At 59.3% G+C, this 14,413-nt stretch overlaps 1 protein-coding gene across 5 annotated transcripts in view; it reads right to left on the bottom strand.

Annotated features, from left to right (window-relative positions):
- Positions 1–413: 413 nt before the first annotated feature.
- Positions 414–14,413, bottom strand: part of OXSR1 (oxidative stress responsive kinase 1) — an 80,323-nt gene continuing 66,323 nt past the window's right edge. For 4 of the 5 annotated variants that reach the window (XM_056804209.1, XM_056804207.1, XM_056804210.1 and 1 more), the window contains 7 exons: positions 13,527–13,562; positions 12,677–12,838; positions 10,315–10,382; positions 7,705–7,757; positions 3,351–3,419; positions 2,870–2,934; positions 414–1,955 (listed from right to left, as the gene is read on the bottom strand). In XM_056804209.1, the coding sequence (XP_056660187.1) occupies positions 1,881–1,955; positions 2,870–2,934; positions 3,351–3,419; positions 7,705–7,757; positions 10,315–10,382; positions 12,677–12,838; positions 13,527–13,562 (528 nt within the window). In that variant the 3' untranslated portion in view covers positions 414–1,880. The remainder of the gene's footprint in view (positions 1,956–2,869; positions 2,935–3,350; positions 3,420–7,704; positions 7,758–10,314; positions 10,383–12,676; positions 12,839–13,526; positions 13,563–14,413) is intronic. The other variant, XM_056804208.1, reaches the window with a different exon arrangement.

Below are 14,413 nucleotides of genomic sequence, written 5' to 3'. Positions count from 1 at the left end.
GGCCAGGGGATCTCTGACTCTAAAGCCAGGTTTCCACCCAGCTGGCTGCCACGGAGCCCAGAGTCGGACAGCCAGAGATGCCAGCGTGCCCGCGGGGTGCCCGGGGTGGCTGGAGGGCAGGAGACTCACAGACCCCCCCTCCGCAGATGAGAAACAGGAACACGGACAGGTGAGGTTCCTTGACCAAAGCCAAGGTCCCAAGGGGCGGAGGCAGAATTGGAACTTGGCTCCTCGGACCCAACTGAGCCCTGCTCTGGGGCAGGCCAAGCTAGCGTGCCCGCGGGGTGCGTGCAGACCAGAAAGGCCGGGCGCGTCCGAGCCAGAGCCAAAGGAAAGAAAATCGCCAGGAAGCCGCCCGAGACGCGCCACCAGCCGGGCGGGGCTCCCCCGGCACACAGGAAGCTGACCACAGCCACGGACAATTTGTTCTTTATTGATTAAAAATGGGGGGAACGTGCAGTAAAATACAAAGTCGAGGGGGCTGACGCTGTACGCCTTTGGGAAGCGCCCGTGCAGAGGCGCCGAGGGGCCTCTTCTGCTTCTGAGGAGGACCTTCGGGAGGAGGCGCGGGCCGTCCGCCGTGTTAGACGAGCCGCACGCTCCGTGGCCAGCCTCGGCACTTGCTCTGCGGCTCCCGGCACAGCCTCGCGCTGCCTCCGGCCGGCTCCCCGCGGACCGGACCGCCCGCCGCCCCGGCGCTCTCCAGCCTCTCTCGGGCCCGCACAAACTGACCAGCAGGGATAATACTGTCCTGGACCTCCGGCGGGCAAATGACTCTAAAAGGAAAGACGCGCCCCGGCTGCCCGCCCTTGGGCCCCAGGACGAGGCGCCGCGGGGCCAGCCAGACAGGGCACTTGTACCCAAGGGCCTCCCTCCCCCCTCAGCTCCCGGGCAAGCTCGCCCAGAGCCCATCTCCGAGGCGGCCCTCTGGCCACTTCTGCCCCCGCCCCCCCCGGTGACGCCCGAGGAGGGGGCGGCGGGGCTCGCGGCTCACAGGGAGCCCACGAAGCCTTTCGGACGGTCACCGGCTGGGTCAGCCCGGGAAGGACCAGGCGGGAAGCGGGAAAGGCAAGGCGAGGCCGGCCGTGAACAAGGCCAGCTGTGAAACTGTAGAAAAGCCCCCAAGCCAGAGATCCCTCCCTCGCGGCCTCTGCTTTATTGCTGTGAAGGCCTCAGCCTCGCTCCGCAGACCTTCCCTTGCACGCAGAGGAGGGGAGGCCGGGATGGAGGGAGTTTCTTTATTTTATTTGAGGGGGAGAATCACGGCTTCTCCAGTGATACAAGGAAGGCTTGGCCTGTGGCCCCTCCGGGGAAAAGGACCTTCAGACGGGGCCGACACGGGGCTGGGCACCGGGCAAGGCGCCCCCGAGCCTGCCCAGCTCCCCGGGGCCACGCGGGGGGAGGCCCGGGGTAAGGCGAGCGGCCCTCCGGCTCCAGCAGGACGCTCACGAGCGCCATCGGGCGGCGACACCGGAAGCGTCTGGAGTCAGCCCGGGACCGCGGGAAGAGTCCGCAGGGACACCCTCCGCCTCCGGCCGGCCACCGTTCAGGCCACGGGGGCGGCCACAAGCGTCTCGGGCCGGTGGAGGACGTGCCGGAAGGGCAGGCCTCGAGCTCCGGGCGCCGGTCAAGTAAGGCAACGAGAGACGGCCGGCCGGCGGGCCAGCGCGCGTCGGAGACGGGGAAAGCGCGGCCTGGGCGGGGAGTCGGCTTCCGATGGCGGCGGGTCCCGGCGACTTTGGTGAGCGGATGCCAGACGGTGGAGACCCGACCGGGGAGGGGGAGGGCAGGCCGGGGTTCTTTGGCAGTAGTGGATGGAGGCCGACGGCGGCAGGAAGAGGACGCGGGCTCTCCACGGGGCGCCTCCTCTGGGCCGCGGCTCAGCTGATGCTCAGCTGCGCAAACCCGATCAGCTTGCCGTCATCGGGAATATCGGAGCCCTCCACGCCCGACGCCTGGGGAGCAACAGAGGGAGAAGCTGCAGATTCTAGGGAGCCCCACCGGGCTCGGGGACACCCGGCTAGCCCAGGGACTGTGGAGAGAAGCTCGTTAGGAGACGGGGCGCCCGGGGACGCACTCTAACGCAGCCGTCTCAAGGGGGGGAAACTCAGGAAAAAAGGGGAGCCGGGTGGGGGACCACCTCGTCGGGGAGGGTCTGGAGGAGACCCCAGGCTAGGAGCGTGGCTGGGCCAAGTAAACCCCTCGGTTCTCTTCCCTGAGAGCAGCAGTGAAATGGTTTGGGGAAGGGCTTTGGGGAGGACAGCTGCAGACCGCAGGGCCTACACAGAGAGAATGAGGCGATTTTCAGAGGAGGAGGAGGGGGGAGGGGGGGAGGGAGGGAGGAAGGAGGGAGGAAGGGAAGGAGGAGGGAAGGGGGAGGGAGGGAGGGAAGGATAGAGGGAGGGAGGGAAGGAGGGAAGGATGGAGGGAGGGAAGGAGGGAAGGATGGAGGGAGGGAAGGGAAGGAGGAGGGAAGGGGGAGGGAGGGAAAGGAGGGAGGGAAGGAGGGAAGGAGGGAGAGAGGGAAGGATGGAGGGAGGGAAGGAGGGAAGGATGGAGGGAGGGAAGGGAAGGAGGAGGGAAGGGGGAGGGAGGAGGAGGGAGAGAAGGAGGGAGGGAGGGAGGGAAGGGAAGGAGGGAAGGATGGAGGGAGGGAAGGGAAGGAGGGAAGGATGGAGGGAGGGAAGGGAAGGAGGGAAAGGATGGAGGGAAGGAGGAAGGGAGGGAAGGAGGGAGGGAGGGAAGGAGGGAGGGAGGGAAGGAGGGAAGGGGAAGGGAGGAAGGAAAGTATGGAGGGAGGGAGGGAAGGGGGGAGAGAGAGAGGGAGGGAGGGAGGGAAGGAAGGAAGGAAGGAGGGAGGGAGGAATACCAGTTTGAAAGTGACAGAGCGATTTGACTGAGGTTCTTCCACAATTTTCTGCAAATTCGCTGCCACTGAAATCACAAAGAAAAAACATTAGGCCCAGCAGCTCCATCCTCAACCCAGAACCAGAACCAGCCTCAATCCCACAGCCAGAGGAGCCTCTGCCAGATCCCCTCTGAAAGGGCCCCCCCACAAACGGAAGCGTCCCCAGCCTGGGCGGAAGCACATGGCTTTGGTGCCGGGGCAGAGGGCCAGCCGCCCCAGCCGCCCCAGCCGCCCCCAGGACTGTCCCTGCCGGTTGGGTCTCCGCCGCCGGGCAATGCTAACACCTCGCTCTGGGACTCTGCTACTCCTTGGCGAGGGTCCCGCGTTCACTGAGATCAGGCCGGGGCAGCGTGCAGGCACGGCGGCCCCTAAACGCCCCGTGAGGACGCTGCGGGGAGGCCCAGGCCGTCTGGACGCTCGGGGCCGGCCGCGCGGCAGTTACCTATCACTAAGTCTCGGCCATCCACCAGGCCAGCAGAGATGAGCTCTTGGGACACGCCGTCGGCTGTATCTGTGAAGACAAAAGCAAGAAGCGGGTCCTGAGGGCGCCACACTACGAAGGAGGACCCTGACGAGGACAAGACGGTTTCCTTTCCCTTTACGAGTGAGGCCTGCCTGGGACTCCTGCGAGCTCAGAGGGCCGCTTCCTGCTCCTAGTGGGGATGTCGTGCGGCTGGCTGAGCTGGGACGGGGACGGGAAGACTATCCAGAACAGGATGGACCGTCGTCTTCCATCTTAGAATCTACACTGGGCAGGAGCTCCAAGGCCAGAGAACGGGCCGAGTGACTGGCCCAGGGTCACACCGAGGAAGGCTGCCACAACAGAATATCTTAAAGGGGAAGCCGCCCCAGAGGGATGAGAAACGCCCAAGAACAGAAGGAGCTGACGAGCCCGGGGGCTGCATCCGGGGCTCATGGGGGCCTCGAGGGAGCCCCTCGTCTCAGACAGGCGCCCCCCAAGAGTGGCACGGTCCTGCCGGCCCGGGTGGCACTAGGGGTGGTAATGCCCAGGACCCCGGAAGGTTTTAAAATGATCTCAGGGGCGAGAGGCTAGCCAAGGAACGCCGAAGCCCGGGCCCAGGAAGAGGGGAAGGCTTGCTGAAAGAAGACAGCCTGAGCCCTGCCTGTAGCCCTACTGTGTGCCGGGCCCTGCGAAGGCCCCGAAGCCCGGCTGCCCTGATCTGCCCCTCTCCCCGGGGAACTCTGTGGACACGGGGTAACTCTGGGGGCCGAGGAAGGGGAAGGGCAGCCACAGACGCTGGGAGGCTCCGCAGAGAAGAGAGGCGGCCGGCGAGCGCGGGCCCAGGGCAGGACCGCGGTGGGAGCGGTCTAGAAGGGAGGCCGAGACGCCGGGGGCACAGGGACTCGGGGATGCCGCCTGTCTCCGCGGGTCCCCCTTCAGCTGTGTAAATCTGGGGGCCGTGAGGACGGACACTGGCCTGGAGAGAGCCAACAGAGGCCTAGCCCGGGGTGGCTGCAAGAGTGGAGGGAAACGGGCAGAGATGAGGCGCTGCTCCACAGGACCCGGCACACCACTGGGCCAGAGCGGGACCGTCAGGTGCGATCCGGGGCGACTGCGAGGGAGGAAAAGGGGCTTTGGGGGAGGCGGAGAGTCTGAGATGTCTCTGGGACCGCCAGGTGGGCCCACCCAGCAGGCTGGTGAGGAGACAACGAGGGCAGGAAGTATAACGTGGGAGCCGCAGCAGGGCGAGCCGATGCGATGACTGAGAGACAGAAGAGGGTCCGGAACAGGGGCCTCGGACAAGCCTCTGTAAGAGGGATGGAGCTCGGGCAGGAAGAGGAAGTGGTCAGCGGGATCAAAATCCAGAGAGGAGGGAGTCGGAGGAAAACCACGGCCTGGCAGCAGGAGGACATGGTCCTCGGGCACTCAGAGACAGTGTCGGTTGAGTGATGGGCCGAGAGCCAAAGCCGCCCTCCAGGCCCCCCGGAGGCTCCAAAACGGCCTGCAGCTCCTGCTTCGGCTGTTTCCGCTTTTCAAGAACACCTTCCGTCCACAGGACGCGTGCCAGGGTGCCAGGAGGGGAAGCCACAGCCAGGAGGGGCAGCCGGCTGGGGAAGTCAGTGCGTACCCAACACCCCCCGGGCGCAGGCACGTGTGCGAAGCCCTGTGAGTGCTGAAGCATCTCAGGCCAGGCGGCCGGGCTGGAGGGCCTCCACTCCGGAATGGGATGAAGACGGGCCGGCCACGTGAGCTCAGCCCGCGGGGCAGCAGCCGAGGTCCCCGCCCAGAAGGGGAGGCAAAGGTCAGAGATGCACCAAAGCAAACGCTTTTCGCCTGGGCCACTAGACTGGGGAAACCGCGAGGGCGGAGACAGATTTCAGCCGCGGCTCGAGTCAGGCTCCCACAGCCTGTGGGCGAGCAGAGTGTCCGGTGGGCTCTGACCCAAAGAACAAAGTCAGAAGGGGGGTGTTAACGTGGGGGCAGAGTCCCTCGGCCGTCTCCAGCCCCGGGCTACTCGACACCTCTTCTCCTCCCAGGGACTTTGAAAGAAGGTTTTACGGATGCATTTCCATGTCTACACAATCTGCTCCTACTTCCACAGCTCTGCCTTCCTTCTCTCCTCGCTTTCTTCTGTGAGCCGCACCTTCTGCCTTGGAATGCAGACTGTATCGGTTCCAAGGCAGAAAAGAGCTAAGGGCCAGGCCACGAGGCTCAAGTGACCTGCCCAGGGCCACGCAGTGGGGAAGTGACGGAGGCCACTTTAGCAGAGAAATCTATTCAGCAAAACCGTCGGATAAGAAGATGGTGACTGGCAGGGCGCGGGGGAGCCCGTCCTTGGGCTTTACCATGACTAGCAGGAGGTCCCACCACTCCATTTGACTTCATCTGAACCCTCGCCTTTCAGGGTGGTCTTCACGCACCTGGTCCTTCTCGCTCTACGCTTGGTCCGCAGTTCCTTTGAATTCCTCCCATCGGTCGCACCTTCTGGTAGGCTACAATTGGTTTCCACTCTGGCATAGCTTCGCTTCCTCATTTCCCGTCTGGGGAACCACACAAAGTATCGCGAGCGTGAATTGCATCTGTATGAATCGTTTCTTCGGGTCGCTGGTTTTTCTCGGTATCACCAAGTCAAAGGGCATGTCGGCCATCTGTCTTGGTGGCTCTGAACAGCGGCTCTTCCTCTTTTCTTTGCCATTGGAAGGGGGTGATGAGGCTTTCATCTGTGATTCTCTTGCGCATTTTCCCTTTGCCTCCTGGGGCTGGAGGGTGAGAACACGAGATACCATCAAAGCAAGGAACAGTGAAAGGAAGCAGGGCCATGTCACCCAAAGGGAAGCCTCGGAGGGCGGAGCGCGAGAGCTGCCTTCAGCTCTCTGAAGGGCTTTGGCCAGGGGATGCGGACAAGAGATCGGACTTGTTCTGCTTGGTCCCTCCCAGGTCTCTGCTTGGAGAGGCTGCAGAGAGATCTCCCTCCAGATCAAGGCCACAAAGAAAAGGAGGAATGGGTTTCCCCTCTCTGGCGTCCTCTAAGTGGAGGCCTGACCACTGAGAGGAAATGATGTGGAGGATCTCTGCTGAGGCTCGGGTCAGGCCGCATTCCCAATGAGCTGCCTTACACCCAAACGTGTAGCTGCGTAGACACGTCTGGACCGAAGAGCCTAGCTCCGAGGTCCCTTACAACACGGACATTTTGAGACCAAAACGAGGAATGACACAAAACAGACTTGTTAGACTGGCCCAAGCCCTTACAAGCCTCAAACCAGACGCAAAGCTGCTTCTTTCCTGGCAGAGGCTGATACGTTTGAAAGAAAATGGGGGGAAAGTCATGTGGGTTGGCCAAGGAAAGTAACTGTGCTGTCCTCGACGCCCTCGGAGATGGCTGGGCCCTCTATTCCTCGTTCATTCTGTTGGCAATGCCCTCATCTGGGCTCGTCGTGCCTTTCATCAGCAGACGACGGGGAGAGGAAAGGCCCGGGCCTGGGTCTGCTAAGTCTCCATTGCCCCATTTTGCAGAGCGATCACACAGTGGCTGGGCTGGGATTCAAACCCAGCTGTCTCCACGCCTAGAGAGCTCTAATTTACTACCCGGCAGTCCCTTTGGATGCCACTTGTGTGCGCTGTTCAACAAAAGAAATCCACAAACCTAGAGATTCTCTTCTACCACCCAAAGCAATCCATACCTGTCTACAGCTTAAAATACAAACTTCCCAACACATTTCATGATTTGAACACATGATCCCCTACAGCAGGGGTCCCCAAACTCTTTACCCAGGGGGCCAGTTCACTGTCCCTCAGACCGTTGGAGGGCCGGACTAGAATGAATCTGCATAGCGCTGTCTGGGATAGCGGAGGCTGCAATGCTGGCTGGGATGGCCCTGTCACACCCTGCACAGGCCCATCACTGCCACCACTATACGGGGCAGCAGTAGACACAGTGCAGAATCCCCTCCCCCAGATCGCCGCTCACCATGCTGACGTCTTCCACTGTGCAGCCACAGAATCCTTTGCATGGCGCCTCGTTCTCCTTCAGATACTCCCAGAACAAGGTGCCACGCAAAGGAAGATGTCACCGGAAGTAGTACTGTATGTGAGTGCCGCCGCCACATACAGCTCCTCTCACTGACCACCAGTGAAAGAGGTGCCCCTTCCGGAAGTGCGGTGGGGGCCGGGTCCATGGCCTCAGGGGGCTGCATGTGGCCCACAGGCCATCGTTTGGGGACCCCTGCACTAAGGAACACGTGTGCCTTTGCCCAAATGTCTTTTTGCTTAAGACAAGCAGCAACAACAGGAGACGGGGGAAAGAATTTCCCTTCGTTAAAGGGTGTTACCTCACCTCTCCCTGGAGTAAACTCGAATCGGATATCATTAAGTTCTTTCTTTGAATTCCTGCAAAAGAGAACAGAAAACACATCAAACTAGAACATCGAAGGTAGGGTGGGTGGCTACGCAAGCTCGCCCTGCCTTGCTGCTGGGGGAGGGAGGGCAGGAGAGCAGCCAACACAGATTCATTTTGGACTTTTATCGGGTTGGGGGGCATCTTTTCAAAGGAAGAGGGAGCATGCAGGAGCCCCTGGGATCAGTGGGTCACTGGCTGGGAAGGCCAGCAGCTTCTGGATGAGACTTCCCAGGTGATTTCTATTTGCTTGAGGTCACCATCAACAACACGTTCACATTTTGGTCATCTGCAGCTCTTAGAGTGATGTGTAAATGCCAAGCGCACTTCCCCACAGGATGGCAAGTCGGCGGGCGGCGCACAGCCTCCAGGCCCAAGTCTGTGATGGGCTCAAAAACGTCCAACGTAAGGAGATCAGCCACGGAGAAGGCCCCAGACGCCAGGTCACTCGCAGATGCTGAGCCTGGTGGCAGGCGAGGGGCCGAGTGTGTGGCTGAGGCGGACCAAAGCTCCTCAGCTGTTCTCTTTCTCAAGGATGAGTCTCTTCTCGCTGAACAACTGGAGGCCAAAGTCTGGCCCAGGGAAAATATCGAGGGACATCCTAGTCCCTCACCAGGACAACGAAAAGGCAGGGGGCCAGCTGCGCTCGGGGAAAGCCCAAAGCCACCAGTTCCCTGGCTCCCTGCCAGGGCCTGTCCAGTCCCAGGAATCTGTCCTAGAGGCCGGATGACCAAACTCCAGGTAGCTCTTGGCCCTCCCTGGCAGGAAGGGCTACTTTTAATCTCCTTTGCAATGCAGTAGCCATGCAGTCAGATTCAAAACCTCGGCAAGGCGCCCCAGGCCTGCCTGGCCAGAAGATAAAGCATGAGCAGGGAGGGTCATGTACCAAATGAGCCGTGTTCCATCCCTCAGGCCTGGGGCCCGAGCTCCATCTGCCAAATGTTAGCCCGGACAATCCACATTCCTGAACGGTGAGCAAAGACAGGCATGAGGCATTCCATGCCCACCTCCCTTCCACGATGGCCCTTTTCCCTCTCCATCTCCCCTCGGCAGGGGCGGTCTTGATTCTCTCGGCCTGCACCGAGTCCACAGTGTCTTCACGGGGGCCCCTTCTTCCGTCTAGCCTCGAAGACTCTTGGGCTGAGGACCACACCGGCTATTTCTTGGCACCTTTCACCTCGTCTGGCCTTGCGGGTCTGGCTGCCAAGGTCCCTTCTGCCTCCGCTTTGTGGAACCCCAACATCAAATGGGTAAATGCGGCTGGAGAGGCTGACTTGCGGCGGCCCAGAAAGGCTGCCGTAGGACCCGCTTCCCTCAGCAGCTGCCCGCTGGAAGAGCCAGATCACACCCCTGCCACCCCCGGAATGGCCAGTGTCACGACAGCTCATCCCGTTGCAGAGCTCCAGCCTGTGCAGGAAGCAGGCACACGCGTGATGGCAGCTGGGATGACTGCAGGGGCTGGGAACCGGCTCGCTCACCTTGGGGAAATCAACGGCTCTCTTGGCTCGCAGAGGCAGCCCTGCTGTCCTGGGGGCCGAGGAGAAGGGCGTCGTGGCTTAATCTCTCAGTCCACAGGCCATCTGGGTGGGGGGCAGCTCAGCGCGAGCTCTAGAAAGCCGCTTCTTCCCAGGGGGGGGGGAGGAGCCATCCCCGGAGGGGTCCCCCGGCTGACTCTTATTCCGGCTGTCGCTCCATGAGGTCAGCTCTGAGGCTCAGGGCCTGCCTGACCTCCCTGGGCCGTTGGTTCCCCCGTGTGGGCGAGGAGGCTGCCGAGACCCTTCCGTCTCCGTGCGGGATCAGAGGCTTCCCTCCCGCTGTTCCAGAGGAGGTGCACGGCCCGCTTGCCCTGTGGCTAACCATTCCGCTGGTCGGCGCTTGTCTCCAGTTCTAACCTCCCTTTCTCCGCTGGGTGGTGGCAGGTTTCTAATACCTTGTCTAAACTGTGGGACTCCACTAGGCCTGACGCGAAATCAAGATGTAAGGATCCGAACTGGGCTTTTGGCTCAATAAGAGTCATAGTTAGATTGTGGCCGTCAGCCACAGTTCCGCCCTCGCAGCCTCCTCCAAAGCCAAGGCAGGAAAGAGTCCTCCTCCAGCCCGACTCCACTTTATGGCAACCAACCGCCGCCTCCCAACTTGCCCGGCACTGCCTGGGGCGGGGCAGCGGCCCTTGTAGTGACTTGTGAATTCAGGGCGCTTCAGATGGCTTGGGGGGGCTCTTCTTTCCCGTCACAAGTCCCCGAGGATTGCTTGTCCCTGCACTCGGCTTCGTCACCGTGTCTACAGGACGGGGATCGCTACATTTTGCCAGCTGCGTGGTCACACGCACGGAGTAGGGTGCCATCATGTTTCTGCATGTGACTGTTCAATCCTTCTGTCTTCTCAGGCTCGTCTGGTGGGGCCAAAGCAAAGGTGCCTCCATCCCCCGGCCCGAGACCCTGCTCTGCGCACACTCTGTCACAGATGGCACCACCCACCCAGTGGCCCTGGGAGCCCTCTGGGAAGTAAAGGGGCAGGTGAAGGGGTCCAAAGCCACGCTGACGGACTTACCTTAACCTCAGCACTAGGCTGATGGGGACCTTGGTCTCTTGGGCACCTGCCCCTTCTGTCGGCGGAGCCTGGGAAATCACATTCAGAGGAGAAGCGTCATTTCCTGCCCAGCCTCCCGGGCGTGGCACCGCCCACGTAGACGACCCCATCGCTGCTGCCTGAGACTTGGCAGCCCAAGAGAGCTCAACCCCACTGCTCGTCTCGGCTGGTTCCCTGTTCACCTGACGGCCTTCTAACACTCGGGAACCAAAGGAAAGCCCAGCAGAATGAGGGAAGAAGCACATTTCCCATGAAAAGAACGAAGGTAAGCCGCAGAGTCCAAAGGGGCAAAGGGACACTGGTGATGGGGCTGGGAAGGGACAAGAATGAATTCTACTGTGTGTTCTGTCATACACACGGCCTCCAGGGGCCCTGCTGCCCCCACACAGACCCTGGGTGGGAGAATCTACGCTCTCGGTGTGCACAAGAAGCCAGGCGTTACAAACGAGGCTCATGCAAGGCAGAATGCGATCAGGGCTGTCAAAAAGGGGGCTGGAAAGGCAAGAGGAGACAGAGACCAAGATGGCGGCATAGAGCCAGGACCATTGGAGGACAGCCTGGAAAGAAGGCTGGCGAGGAGAGTTAGAGACAGAAAAGCTCGGTGGTGCTCAGGAAAGGGCAGGAGGTAAAATACTGGCCAGGGTGGCGGGCAGAGAGAGTCTCATGGACTCTGTCTACAGACAGGCAACTCTCATTGAGTCATTCATGTAACAAGAGGGGGCAGTAGGAGCAACCCTAGACTTATATACGTCTTTGGTCTCTGTTCTAGAGAAATAAATGAGCCACACAGATCTCTCTGGATAGTCTTATTTTGTGGAGTGAGTATGCATGAATGTGTGTGAGCATGTGTATACCTATATGGCTGTTCTGGGAAAATTGGCTATAAGATAAAACCCATTTGTGGTATTTGGGAGGGAAGGAATTGGGAAAAAAAAACCAAAACAAACCCACACTAGTCAAGAAAGTCCAGGGTGGCCACCTGGCGCTGGGAGGTGTTTTCAGTGGAAAAGTCTACATGGGTGCACGGGTGAACAGCTGGGCCCTGTAGCTGGGGGGGATTCCATGAGTTCGGGAGGCCTGTGGGGTTGTCTGGCTCCCCCAATCGAGGATCTGCACTAACATCTGCTCGGTCCCTCAGCACAGGGACTCTCTGGAGCAGAACGTTCCCAGGCTGCCTGCATGGGGTGGCCAGCCTCACAAATGAAGTCGGTTTAAGTTTTTAATGGGATCACACTCACTAGCCTGCGTGAGCCAGGGCCAGCTAAATCTCTAAAATAAAAGGGCCTGGAGAGGCACCACAGAAAGAGCGCCAGGAGGTGGTGGACCCAAGTTCAAATTCTGGTTCTGCTACTCCCCCCCTGAGAAGTGGTTCTGCCCCCTCCTGGCTCTGGTAAGCCCAAAAGCTCCTCCCGGATCTAAGCCGAGGCTCCATGAACATGACTCATGTGGCTGAGAGCTGGGAACCTCAATGCCATGCCCACACTCTCCCACACTCCTCAAGGGTGGCCCCGGACGCCGCAGAGATCCTCGGCCGTGGCACCCCGCCAGCACCCCCTTCCTCCTCTCTCGTTCTCGCCCTCACAGGTCCCCGCTGTCCCTTGGTCAAAGGGCCCCTGACTCCTCTCCCCAGGAGCATCCTCGCTCCCTCGCAACAAGTTCTTAGAAATGACAAGCTGTAAACTGCTCAAAGGCAACCAGAACTTGGCCAATGTGCCGGGCTGGCCCAATCCAAGTGACTCTCCTGAGCTGGGCTCCTGACCTGTGTCTGGAGCGGCTCTCTTTCCTGGCTCCCTGAGCAGCTGCTGTTTGGATGGGGAAGCGCCAGGGCACAGGTAGCCCCGAATCACTATTGGGGCTCAGGAGCCTCTGGTAGCATCTCTCCTTGGAGCTTGGTTAGTCCCACCCTTGTACTGGGCTCAGGGCCTTGCCCACAGCTCAAAGGCAGTAAGGAGCAGCTCCCTCTTCTAGCTTGTCCCCCAAAACCCTTCCCAGATCCCTTGTACTGGGGGAGACAGAGAAGCAGAGGTTGAGGGGGGCCACCTGACCTGACCTCGCATCAGCCCAGCTCAGGGCAGAGGCTGGACAGCTGGCCTTGTTACAAAGCGGGCCCCACCTGCCTCCCTAAAATGTACCCCCCTGCTGCTCTCTGGAGGACCGTGACCACATGGAGCGCCTCCACTGGATGCCCATCTGAAATTTCAGACGGGGGGGGGGGGGGGGTCACTGGCCCCCCCACCCCCCTCCACCCGTGGCCCCTTCCCCATTCAGCTGGTGCTCCCCAGACACCATCTTGTACCCCCAAACCAAACGGGGCTTGTTTTACCTGCTCTGCTCCTCCCGCAGGAGCTGCAGGTGCCTGTGCCGGTGGAGGGACGGTGATGTGAGTTGACTGGGCAGGAGTCTGTCCAGCTGGTTGAGGTAGGTGAGCAGGAGTCTGTCCTGGAATTTGGAGTAAAGTACTCATGGAATCAGGTGGAGAAAAGAGCTGCAACACAGAAATGGGACACGCGTGTTCAGGGCAGGGCCCAGAAGGCCTCCCAGGAAACAGGAGTGCAGAAACACAAGGAGAAATCACGACTTCTCTGTGCCAGGGGCCTGGGCTGGCACAGGGCTCAGAGCAGATGGAAGCCAAGGAGAAGGTGAGAATGATACAACCAGACCCGAGATCCGGCAGGACTGTTCTAATCTCCTAAATTCATTATAGTGCAACAAAGCCAATAAAGGAAAAGAGGAAAGAATAAGCCGACTGGACAGAATGAGGGGCTCCACATCAGATTTCTGTGCCAAGAAACAAACTGAGACCCGGAAACGAGGCTGACAGAGCTGATGGTGAGACACAACCTCTGTCCCTAAGTACACCACACAGAGGCCAGTCACTGGGCACAACGGTGCAAGAATTAGGAGGCCTCAGGTGCCCAGGAAAAGGGTCAAAATAGAGAAGCTCCTTAGATGGACTAAAGCTGGGGCAACATTTGCCCCAAGAGGCAGCCCAAAGGATGGGGTTCTGTCCCATCAACAAGGGGCCTCCGCTAAGGGCCTCCATCCTAATTCAGGACAGGCTTTGGTGCCAGCTCTCCATTGGGGCCCTCCTTTGAAGTACAAAGCCATTTGAAAACAGTGAATGCATACTGGGAATGTGATGTTTTGGGCTCAGTTTGACCAAGCCAACTTACCTCAGAATTGGTTAATGTTTCCTTTACTCGAGGAGACTAAAAAGAAGACAAAAAAAATGAACATTATTAGAGAACAGGGCACGTTGTTTACCTTTAGCTCAGTGAACCCAATGCATGAACCAGCTCCATCACCAAGTCATCAACAGTGAAGACAGAAAGGTAAGGACCCCAGAAATGTCAAGATCACCATCGAACAACTCGATGAACTTTGGCCCACAGTAACTGCCGAAGTGGGCCTCACACAGAAGGGCAGACCTGTGTTGGCTGCCGTGACTCTTCCAGCACAAACATGGACACCATTTGTTCCTTTGGGATAGTCTTCAACAACTGTATGTAAGTGAGGAACATCTGCTTAGCTAGATGGGCTACCCAGCTTTAGAAGTATACCTGAAAAGACTTTCTCTGTAAGACTGGTACTGTAAAAAGGAATTCTTTATTCTTTTTTTAAAATTTAACAGGGGACCAGGAAGACCTCTTACCATAGAGATGTACAGGGATTAACCATCCCACAGTGACAGGAAGGAGAAACCATAGAGACAGGAAGGGAGGTTGGAGAAGGGTATAAAATGCTGTCAGTTGCTAACAGTTAGGACTGGGAGTTGCGGGGAAGATGGCTGCTGGGAGTGTGTTGGATTGGTGGTTGGCATTTAGTTGCTGGAATATAAAGGCAGGCCTGAGCTTACCAAGAGGGATTTTTGGCTTTAGTATTTAAAGGACTTTTTAGCTTTTAGCTTGGGCTGTTAAGGTTTTTTTTTTTCCCTTTTCTTGAACTTTTTGGAAGATGGCTGTTCTTCATTGACAGACCTAATCGGGGTTGAATTAAACACTATTTGGGTTGGTTTGGATTGAGCTGGATTGGGTTGGAATTTTGTGGGGTGGTTGTTAGT

This window comes from Monodelphis domestica, chromosome 7 (genome assembly GCF_027887165.1).
Source record: "Monodelphis domestica isolate mMonDom1 chromosome 7, mMonDom1.pri, whole genome shotgun sequence".
Classification (NCBI taxonomy): Eukaryota; Metazoa; Chordata; class Mammalia; order Didelphimorphia; family Didelphidae; genus Monodelphis; species Monodelphis domestica.
The sequence above is the reverse complement of the archived record's forward strand: the minus strand, read 5'-3'. Positions and strand labels throughout refer to the sequence as shown.